This window comes from Orussus abietinus, unplaced genomic scaffold (assembly GCF_000612105.2).
Source record: "Orussus abietinus isolate OABI.00-Male unplaced genomic scaffold, Oabi_2.0 scaffold70, whole genome shotgun sequence".
NCBI lineage: Eukaryota > Metazoa > Arthropoda > Insecta > Hymenoptera > Orussidae > Orussus > Orussus abietinus.
In genome coordinates, this window is record NW_019394280.1 from 802160 (window position 1) to 814164 (window position 12005).

The following is a 12005-nucleotide window of genomic DNA, read 5'->3' on the forward strand; positions in this document are numbered from 1 at the left end:
AAATTGGATTTTGCTATGCAGTCCAGAGGCTATCGTCAACTGACTAGATAGCCTTCTTTCCCTTTTTTCCTCTTCCTTCATTATTCTCTGCTTTGAGAATGTATTATTCTACTCTGGGAGTTTCCCAACCATTTTTCAAGAATATTAAAGGTTTCATTACGGTCGAATAGCTAATTGTACCTTGTAGGTTAATCATTTCCGTTGAGGTATACTTTCAATCCTTACATCAGAAAATGTCCAATAAATTTATTGGAAATAAAATGAACATGTGATATTTTTCTTAAAGGATTATTATCTTGGCTATGAAATTATGAAGCACGTTTGGGGAAGACTATTCACATCGCTAACCAAATTAGCTGGCAAGGAGTAAAACCATACTTTTATATTATCAATGACATAATATTACAATAAATGTAGCGTGGGACTTCTATTTGTGATCTGTACACTTTTTGAGATAGTATGTGACATAAATCGATCAAATGTTTTGTATCGATAGTTTTAGAGCTATGTGTGTATGGGTGTTTTGACATTCGAACGATGTTTCATTTGAATTTAATGCTTTACAATTAAAAATGCTGTAAAAGAGTATTTTACTGTTGAAAATTCAATTAGATTGTATAGGCAGCTTAAAATTGACATTACATTTTATTTTGAAAATAAAAATACAGATCGGAAACCTCATTAAATGGCTTGAAGGGAAATTAAACGAAATTGCTATTTTGGATTGAAATTATAAAAGTTTGCAAACCAATGAAATGATTATTTCATAATTTAAATTGCACTCTTAAGCTCAAAATGCAATGAAATCGTTACTTTATGATTCAAAGTGCAAGAAAAGTGAGGTTTGAGATTTAAAATGATTTTAAATTGTAAATGCAATTTCAGGGTATTAGACGCTTAAATTATATTTGAATTATATTATAACCTTAAAGATATAATATTAAACCCCTTCACCCCCAGTTTACATGATCCTCAGTTCCCCTTGAACATTGAAGTCATAAAAACTGTTTATAAATCTCATTGATTCAAAGAAATCTGGCAATTCATCTTATTGAACGGATTTACTTTCTAAATTACACTTCGATTCCTTTCGGCTCCTTCTAATCGACGAGCTTTCGCTATTAAACTCTCTATTAAATTTCTCATGTGCATACAGTAATACCGCAATTTCATGATTTTCAGCTTCAAGCGCGACCTTTAAAGCTGAATTCCCATCTAAATCAATAATAGATGTGTCACAGTCACTTTGTGAGAGTAACGATCTAACTAATTCTATATTCCCATGTTCTGCGGCACACATCAATGCAGTGCTTCCATCTTCATCTTGAATGTTCAATGAAGCTCCAGCTTCGATTAGGAGCCGAGTCATGGATTTGTTTCCGTGAGAGACGGCGAGCATCAATGCGGTCTGGCCGTGCTAAACAGAAGGAAGTACGATTTCTTATAATTCTCTATTAAATAGATTTTGCATCCGATTAATTAACCGATGTAGGAGCGGGCCCTCCCTGGAACATGTTGGGATCGGATAAAGTTAGACCAATCGTCTGTCTTACTTGGATTCGATACTTTATACCAGTACCTATTGTTATGGTTATGTTTGTTATGTTAATCATTATTTTACCCATAGTAGAAGCAAACAAAATTGCCTTTACCTTTTTGCGGCCGTAAGAATCAGGGCATACATTTGGCAAAAGTAACCGATTTCATTGTTTCTTTTTTTGCGGATGTCGCCCAAGATATTTTTGGGGGGAAATGAGGATAATTTCAATTTATTAAAGATCAATCTTTACGTACCATTTTTGCTTTTGCATTCACATCGGCAACCGCCAGAAGTTTTTTCATAATTTTCTCCTCTTCTTCATTTTTTAGTTCAACAAGAGCTGCTAACATAATTGCAGAATATCCAGCAAAGTTAACTTCGTCGACTCTACAAACTCTTGACTCCAGCAAAACCGAAATAACTTCGAAATTTGCGTTTGAAACTGAATAATGAAGTGCAGTATTTCCACTCGAATCGTTTAAATTTATAATAAAATTTAACAATGTATCAGAAAAGGAAGAAATTGAAGTTATGCATGAGTTTAGTTTAACTGGATCTGCGTCAATATGAGTTGAAAATTGGAACCAGAATTGTTCAACGAGCTTCAAAGCGTTTTTGATGTCCTTCGAAATATTTTTTTGAGGAGATCTGACTAAATTGTCATTTAAAACTTTCATCGCTGCTTTGATTTCCTTCGGAAGTTGAAATTCTTGAATAGATTTGATCTTTTCGAGAGAAGTTAGAGTTTCTTCACTTTGTATTTGCTCCGAAGAAGGTGGTTTAATTTCCTGGGAAGTCAAATTTCTTTCGATTTGATTTGAAAGCTCCATTTTTTTTCTGAATATCCGTTTCTTGTGACAAACCGAAGTTCGTTCGCTCTGGACTTGCTGGCTTTCGTGTTCTGAAGAGTCTAAAATTGTTGGCTGTGATGCCAAGTTTTCATTGATTTGCGTGGAAAAATTGTTTTCAACGTCAGTTTCTATATTTTGATGCTTCGAAGAGCTTGAAGTCTTTCCCTGTGAACCCAAATCTTCCTTGATTTGATTTAAAAGTTCACATTTCCTCCTCCATTTTTCAATTTCAATCAAATTTTGAGTCTCTTTCCTTTGAATTTCCCTCGAAGGCTCAAATTCTTTTTTCAATTTCTCTTCTGGCATCAGATCTGAAGTTTTAATATTAATTTGAAGGTTTCGATGCTTCGGAGAGCTTGAAACTGCCTTTGAACATTTTTCATCGTGACATATTTTAAGGTTTTCTTCCTCGATTTCCTCTAAAGGATGACACCTATTTCCCGACATTAAATTTAAATTTTCTTCGATGCCGATTTGTTGGCTTTGAAGTTCATTTTCAGCTTTCAAAGTGAAACCATGCATTCCCAATTCTGTTTGAACACTGAAATTAAAGAAATAAAAGCATTATGATTTGTTTCCAAACTTTGTGATGAAGTTATTTGTTCCAAAATAATTGTATAATCATAATGTTAACTAATATCGAACAACGAAAGTTGATTCAAGACAGTTGATTCAACAGTAATAATATATCCTTCGTTAATACGTTTTGTCGCTTCAACGCCTACAAATAGAAATAAGAAGTCTTAAGACAAGTATTTTTGCTACTTCAAAGACTTCGAATAATACGATAAGTCTTTCAGTGATATTAGTTATGCCTTAAAAACTACAATGAGTAAAAAAAATCCATTATTCAATATTTTTTATCAATAGAAGGTTACGAATATAAATAATAACTGAATGACAAGTGTTCTTGGAAAATTTAGACTTTGAATGTCAATATTAAATCCATTCACCACAAATTTTACCGCTTTAAGGACTTTTATTAATAGTATTGAATAAATTCACCTTTTCTCTTCTGTCTCTTCTTCTAATCTCCTTTCCAACTTCCTGCCACTTACCGACCGCGTCGAAACGGACTTTCTATCCTCAAAATTGTTTTTTAAATCCTCGGATATCTTTTCGAATAATGATTTAATTGTCTCTTTACAGCTATCACAGTAATTTTTAGTACAACTAATTATTATGTGAGACTTGACAGAGTCGCCAACTGAAACGTCAACCAACTTTTTCCTCATCGGAGAAGTTCCAAAGTGTCTTTTCTTGGGAATTAAATTTAAAGTGTCCGTATATTTTGTCGAAAACTTGATTAAGTCGTTTGTATTTGTATATTTTGTTGAGGATTTAAACAGTCCTTCGGTAGATGTAAATCTTGAGCAGGAAGTAATTGAGTCACTGGTTTGAACTGAGACTGATTTTCCTAACTCAACTTTCCGTTCCGAAGGATTAATCGCTCCGAAATCTAGGAATTTATTCGTTTCTGGAATTTCTTCGATCTTAGTGGTACTACGTCGCAATTTGTTCAATCTTGAGTTCTTAATTTCCTGTAAAACTTGAAACTTCGAAAAATCCTCTACCGTCAATGTTTGGTCCGAAATATTAAACGTTGAAGAATTCACTTCTAAGTTTCCGAATCTATTAACTTGCGCGTCAGGAGGAATTTCTTCGATCGTAATTTGACTTTTTCTCAGCACTTTTTGTCTTCTGTCTCGAAATTCTTTTAAAATTTTAGACTCTAAAGAGAAATTTAATCCTAATTTCTGTTCCGAAGCGTTAAAACTTGAAGAATCAACTTTGAAGTATGCAGATTCATTAATTCTTGAATTTTCACATATTTTTGAGTCGGAGAGAATTTCTTCACTTTCAATTTTACTTCTGCGCAATTTTTTCCGTTTTACTTCTTGAAATTCTTTCATATTTCGCAACTCCAGAGTGTTTTCTAACTGTACTTTCATCTCAGAGTCAACGAAACTTGAAGGATTTACATTAAATTTCTTTATTTCTGGATCGGAAGGAATAATTTCAATGTTAATTCCACTTGTTCGAAGTCTTCTTCTTCTTTCTCTATTGATTTCTTTCAATATTTCGGACTTCAAGAAGGAAACATTGAGATTGTGAGATTTCCTTCGATTCTCCTCAAAATTTCTATTTTCATTCCCTTCGAAGGGTTGAATCGTAGAAGTTGTAATCACTCCGGTATCCCTCGTCCTAATCTAAAATTAAAAGAGTCATTCAATTAAAATACTACTACCGATTGCTTATAAATTATGTTGAAGCTATTTCACAGTGGAAAGGGTTAGGCTCACGGAGAAGAATGACCGAACAAAAGCTAACAACAATTAAAATAAAATCTAACCCAAGTGTTTCGTCAACACCCCAATCAAAGACTAAATTCCTCGGAACATTCCTCGAAAAAACCTAACGAAACCACCAACAAATTTTCGAATAACCTCTAAAATTCTGTATAAACTGTGAAAGATAATCAATTAATTAACAATTCCACTTATTACTCCTAAAATCGACAATTTATTCTAAAAATATCCACTAATTCTCTAAGAATAATCCTTACCGATTGACACGAAACTCCAACATCTCTCTTCAATACTGTACAAAGTGTTCCGACTTCTTTTTTACCCAGGAAAGTAGAATTATTTAAACAAAATTCAGTTTCCAATCTCTGTGTACCGTTAGTCCGTTCTCTTTTGGAAAGGTCTCCGATCTGAGTTAAGAGCTTTCGCTTCTCTTCCTTCAAGACGGAGAGTTGAACCTAAAACGTAAAGGTTGTTAATCATTGAAAACAATGTATTAACAATACCTTACAAACTAAGATGTAAGACTTTCCATTTTATCGGTGTCAACTTCCAAAGGAAAAATAATTAAAATTCACTCTATAACTCTAAGAAGCAATAAAAATTCAACAAATAGTATTTATAAACAAAAATCGTTAGAAAATGAAAATAACGTAAGTAGAATGCTTTATTCCAATTTTTATTGGTTTTCTTCGATTAACCAACTTTTTGGTCTGTCAAAGTAAATGAAAAACACTTTCAAGCAAATGTTTAAAATTTGATTAAGAAATAATTTGAAGTTAGTTTAGTCATTGACATAAATTCTGGATTTATAATAAAAATTTTCATACTTGCAAAATGGGAATCATTTTGACTTGCTCTTCCAGATTTTTCGTCCTTTCAAGGGAAACTGCCATTTGTTGTCTAATAACCTAAAAATGAACGATAAATAATGAATTAAATTTAAACAACAATGTTTAGTATATAATAAAACAATATTTGCTTAAATGTTTATAATAATATATAAACAATTAATACCTGTAGGGCGGCTTCATTGAGGCTAGCGTTTTCATTTCCGGTATTATCGACAATCGACTCCTGATTAGCTGAATCTGTAAAACGATAATTGTAATTAACACGCACCCACGCACGCACGCATAAATCATTAATTGAAATTGAATTCTTTACTGTGAAAATATGTTAACCTATATATACATATATATTTTTGTATATATGTCAATGTCTATATATATGTATATATACATTGAATAATTAAATACTTAAAAATAAATCTGGAAAATAATAATAAACGTGTACGTATATGTATAATTAATTATCTATCAACTAAAATTTATTGAGTTATTTAATATGAGGTTCATTTATGCAAATAATGTGTGTATACATTCATGTATTCCTTAATACATATAAGTAAATATGGTAAATAAGCATATATATATACACAAATTTGTACAACTATAATAATAATTATCACGGTACGTATATCTAATTAATTGTTAATAATGTTTGAACGCTTACGATATCTCCTCCTGTTTTTGACTTTACAAAATCCGAATCTTTTACTTATAAAATTTTTAACTCCCATTTTTATACGGTTTTATTAACAATTGAATACATTAATACAACAACATTTCCAATTCTGCAATTTAGTAAATAAATTAAATAAATTGAAATTTAATTATAAATTATCTCCATTTACGTGACTATCTCTAATAAATTCTTATCAGCGATTATTCCGCAACTTATCGCAGAGTTTGTTGTGATTATTACTTGAGTTTATCAACTCTCTTGACTTGTATGTATCGTTACCATGGTTAGACTTTACTCGATTTGTCATTTTGTTTGGGCAACAATCGAATATATATCGCAAATATATTTATTAACATTATTGCACTACCGATACGTTGTGTTTATGAAGATATTAATAAATTCTCGTGTACGTCTTATTCCATTTTCACTTCGCCTGCTATTATCTATTCAAGATAATTAATAATTTTTTAAGCATTCCTTTATTTATTATTTTATCGTTTATCATGTTTATTATGAACTGTATTAATTCTTGTACAGTATCCTTCGCTTTTCTTATCCCGTTTATCCTCCGCTTCGTTTATAATCTGTAATTTAATTCAGAATATTTACTACACTATTTATATTAATTATTCACTTATTAATAACACCAATTGTAATTATCTTAAATGTTTCTTCGTCGGGAGTTCGACGATGACTGAAGCGTAGTACCATTGCTAGATTCTTTTGTACTTCCCACCCATGCGCGAAGAAAACTTTACAGCGCGGGATTATTCAATACATGCATATTCCCTAATAACACAGAATCATTTTTCTATAGTGTTTTTCACGTGATTAAATATCCGAAGCGACAGATTTTTTAAGACGTCTCGTAGATTTCATTTGAAGAGATCTAAAATGATTCAAAATGTCAATGACATATTCCGTTCTAACAATTTATAAACATATATCAGAATTAATATTTACAAACTACGATATTTGTAAAATATATTAAAAAAAAGACAAATATTTTGTGCTATTAGGGACGTTATTACGCCATTTATAAAAATTAATTAATTAAATTATAATAAAGGTATTTAAAAATATTTATTTAATTTATTTCTTTACTTATTGACTTCGTATGTTGAAATTTTTCTTTTTTATTTCCCCATGTGAGTGAAATTAGTAATTAACTGTAATTAAGGAGGTCTCTGAAGTAGGAAATTATGAGAGCGGAAGCGAGTCGTTCCGGCTTCGCGCTGATGGTGGCCACCGTTATAAACTCTTATTATTACGGTCGTTTTCTAAATATGACGGCATCTTCGAATCGTTAAGGTGGTATGAAAGAGTCAGCCTATATATATTTGAGAAGTCAAATCATTCCTCAAAGTATTCTTCGAATTGAATGAACCGATTCGTTTCAAACTTTACCACGTGAATACGAAGGCCCGAAGATAGGTCCTGAAACTCATGAAATTTAATTTCTTATAAAAAATGTATTTATCATTGACTAGAATCAACATAGCGTAATCCGTGCACGTTTTTGATGTTTTACACTTTTTGAAGACAGAATCGAAAAGGAAGAATTTCAGGACCTAACTCGAACAATTTAGAATTCCGTAGAAATGGAATATTGCAGAGTCAGATGGGAAGATATGATAAATTCTCCTACGTTGTTAAATTAGCTGATTATAACATCAATCTCCGAACGCGCAATAATGTAATAAAATTACAATTTTTAGCACATAACCAGCTTTCGTCGTCTAAATATCACAAACTGTTTTCGTATGCATGGTACAATAAATAAACATCAACTATCGCCTCAAAACGATTATCCATTACCTGTATAAACAATTTATCAGGAATTACTTATACGTACCTGTTTTCTCCTTTAAATAATTTTTCATCATTGTTAACGAAGTCGCCTCAAAGTCTTTCATAACGTCACTTAAATCGACCACATTAAAACTCTTGGCATTTTCCAGCAATGGCAGAGATATTCGACTTTCTCCTTCTGCAGATCCGAAATTCGCAATTTTTGCAGATTGTAATTGGATTTCTGGATTTATCTGGAACATTTTTTTATTAATTTTGAAATACTACTCTGTAACTACAATGATTAAAATAATTGTGTGATAACATTAACGGTTAAAATTAAATGGAATAAGTGAAAATGAATAAAAATGAATATAAATAAATAAAATGAATTAAAGATTAATGATTCAGTTATGAAAAGATGCGGTAGTTTATCACAAAGAAACTGTTCGGACTGTTTTATGAGTCTGCCATATCATTAGAGGGAATCAAAGAATGAGACATGTATTTTTTTGATCTGCGAAGATTCGTATCAAGGGGGTGACATTTGCCCCCGAAAATGAGACCGCCGGCCACTCGCAAGTCAGTGCGCCTCCATCCTGCCCGCCAAAGAGTAGTAACATTTTCAAACTCGCATATAATTACATTAATGTTAATGTAAATTGACATTGTGTTTTGAAGGTACTAATAAACAATTTACCAGTCCGAGAAGGACTTCCATGCTCTGACATTTACGTCTCCTCTGTCTCTTCTTTCTCCTTTCGTTTCCCGAATTTCCAGCGCAAATCGACTCGCAGTATCGAACGAAGTCCAAATCGATATGATATCCATAGGGGCAGCAGAGACAGGTCGAGAGGGACCAATCGGAGCGCCGAGACCCTGCGGGAAGTCAATCGAACAATTCCATCAGAAGTTAGGCATAAACATTCGGAAGAGATTGCAAAATTATTCATATAATCGTGATAATTCGGGAAGGGCACGAAAAAAATGACGATGCAACGATAGGTCGTTGGCGCTTCGGGTTAGGTGGCACCCCGTATTCCACGGTCTACGATCAGGACTCGTCCCGAAGCAGTAGCCGTTCGGAGCGTCGGTATACGCGTCTAAGGTCACTAATTATGTCAAAATTAATCGATATATTTATTCAATTGGCTGCGGCCCGTGCAGCTCCGCCGCGGGTGTCTCCGTCGTTGGGCTACAAAGAAATGTAACACCCGATTAGGTAAATGCAAGTCGTCCCTTCAGGGAGCACAAACGTTTCAAAAAAAGAGCGGGTGCTTAAGACCGCACGACCGAAGTGAAAACTTATGGACAATTTGTTAAATTATTAGGAATTTTAGGATGTTCAAAGACGTTGGATACAGCTATTTGGGGAGTAGGTTTTTTCTGGATACTGGTTCGACGAGTTGAACAAACTACAATGGAATGTTGCTGACTCGAGTGGACTGGGTTCAACCGCCACCGACAGACCTCCTTGTTTGTACCGAGGCCTACCATCGTACAGTTTGTAAATATTTACCAGACATTTTAAATATTTCGCTTTATTTTTGTATAAATAACTTTTAATTATAGTTTGCCGAATACATTATAAACGTTTTAAAAATATTTCAAATCAAAATCACATGTTTTGCTACCGTAATGACACGGCGGAACAAAAATATTGCAAAAACTTGTCGTATCTTTTGATACCAAATTAAGTGTCCGACAATAATCGTAAAAGAAAAGGATGTATTTTTATTATTTGTTTATAAATTATCAAGACTAAATATGTCATTGAGATTTTCAACAACTATTTTAGATATCTTCAAATGAAATCTACGTGACATCTTAAAAAATCTGTCGCCTGACATATTTTGCAAAGATTCAAGAAAATATTTAGGAATTATTCCGTTACTAAAGTATATTTGATGCAAGTGATTTTACACCGAAGGTATTTTTGTAGGGTCTAAAACAACAATAAATGCGGTCGTAATGAGAAGAACATTTATAAATGGACTCATGAGCGTTTCCTCTTGTCCTCCTCTTCTTCAAGGCGTGAGAGGGCAATGACTTCTAAATACGTCGCACAGGGTCGAAAACGACGAAAAAGCTGGCCAAAACCTCGAAAATGAAATTTGCATTTTGGGATTATCGATCGTCAGATTGGAATGAAGGGTAATTCGGACATTTTCCTAGGAGCACGGAATGATTTCTAATCCATTCTTTTCCAATTTTATTGAAAATAAAGATGATCGGTAAATATAAATAATACACATATTTACCGTTTAGACGGTTAGACGAAACCGTAACTGCCGCCATCTCGGATTTTATATCTTTCTTAGACATTCAGTCCTGTAAAAGAAATGGAATTAGTAAATAATCCTTCACTCACCACCCTAGTAGCATGGAATAATTTCTAAATATTTCTTTTGTAATCTGTGCTAAACATCTCAATATCTTCATATTACAAAAACACGTGGAGCTAATATTACAGAAATATTATAAAATAATATTCTAAAGTAAACGTTTTGCAAATATGTCAAACGTCTGCTAGATATTTACAAAATGTACGATATTCGCTAAATATACAGAAAATATAAGATAAATATTTTATGCTAGTAGGGCACATTCACGCATCGTTCATATATTCGAACCTGTCCAGAGTCGCCCACAATCCACGTGGGCGCACCTTGATGTTAGCCATTAAAGGAAGTTTGCACCGAGAAAGAGAGAAAGAGAGAGGAGGCGAGATGTACACGCTCAAAAGAGGTAAAACAGTCTAACCAAGCTTCATCAGTATTTTCCGAGATCTCACCTCTTTTCATCGGCTCTCATCACCTGTTCTCGTTTCCATCCACGTTTACAAATATTGAAAACTCGTAGTACTTGGTAACATTCGACGAACACTCGTGATACTCTATAGGTATTCTTCTTTTCTACCTCTTCTCTTCGTTTTTGGCCTTGGATGGTTCCCCTTTAAGCCAGGGTTTTACAGTGTTGTCGGTATGTATACTGCGTTTATACTTTCGGTTCCGTATAGACCTTAATACGTTATTGTTGTTTCTTTTTTCATTTTTTGTCCTTAGGTGAAGTACCCTATCATCCACAGCTTTGCTATGTTATATACTTTGTTTACACAAATGTTAGCTCATTCGATGCAGTTTATTCGCGAGATTTTTACATTTTCCGACGATCGCAATGGCGGACGAACCCTTCCCCTGTGTTCTTCTTTTGCAATGAAGAAATGAGAAGAAGCAGTTACACAACGTGAATTACGGGAGAGAGATGAACGCCACGGACAGTGTATACAATCCGAGTGTCCTCGGTGGACTAAAGGAGGGAAGAGAGAGTTTCTTGCCAGGTATTGGCCAGCTCGAGGGCGTCCATCTCTTCCTATCTTACGGAGCAAGATACGGTTCCTTCTCTCTCGCACTTATGAGCTATTACGAGGAGCCCCTTCTCTCCTGTGCCCACATCGTGGAGCTATAATGCCTCTTCTCTCGCTCTCAGATGTCCCCTACCCTGAGAAAACGACTCGTTTGATTAAGAACAAATATGTTTCGATAAAACTTATTTTTTCTTTCTTGTACAGTTAAACAAGTATACATTTCATTCAAACATATTTGTCGATTAATCCTATTTATTTGACGTAATCAAACGATTTGCTCGATTTGATTTCAATAAATGTTTCGTTTAAACGAACATTGTAAGAGAAGAAGAGATTTTTTATTAACGGAGACAAAAAAGCTTGGATGTCCGACCTATTTAAGAACGTGTCCTTATTATAACCGTTTCACTCTTCTTTCACGTGACGTTACAACTCATATGGCTGATTATAATTCTTGTAGCCCATTAACCCTTTGCGGTCCGAGTTTCTGAAATTGCCTTGTAATTGTCGAGCCAGGCTCGACATAGGACCGCAAAGGGTTAAAGTATTACCCATAAGGCTATTTACTCCGAAGGACCTAGCGGCACTTCTAACACAAATGACTGTGCAATTGATATGTTTAA

At 33.7% G+C, this 12005-nt stretch overlaps 1 protein-coding gene across 4 annotated transcripts; it reads right to left on the reverse strand.

The window, feature by feature from the left end:
* Positions 1–626: 626 nt before the first annotated feature.
* On the reverse strand, positions 627–11495 carry LOC105698392. 4 transcript variants are annotated; one of them, XM_012422617.2, is made up of 11 exons: positions 10810–11495; positions 10649–10683; positions 10277–10346; positions 8716–8894; positions 8080–8269; positions 5715–5788; positions 5528–5608; positions 4958–5155; positions 3397–4601; positions 1795–2932; positions 627–1417 (listed from the first exon to the last, which is right to left on the reverse strand). In XM_012422617.2, exons 3-11 carry the CDS (start codon positions 10338–10340, stop codon positions 1049–1051), a joined length of 3498 nt encoding a protein of 1165 aa, XP_012278040.1. In that variant the 5' UTR covers positions 10341–10346; positions 10649–10683; positions 10810–11495; the 3' UTR covers positions 627–1048. The 4 variants fall into 4 exon arrangements, with proteins under 4 accessions (XP_012278040.1, XP_012278041.1, XP_012278039.1 ...); XM_012422618.2 differs by lacking the exon at positions 10649–10683; XM_012422616.2 differs by having other exon boundaries at positions 10649–11495.
* Between the last annotated feature and the right edge of the window lie 510 nt (positions 11496–12005).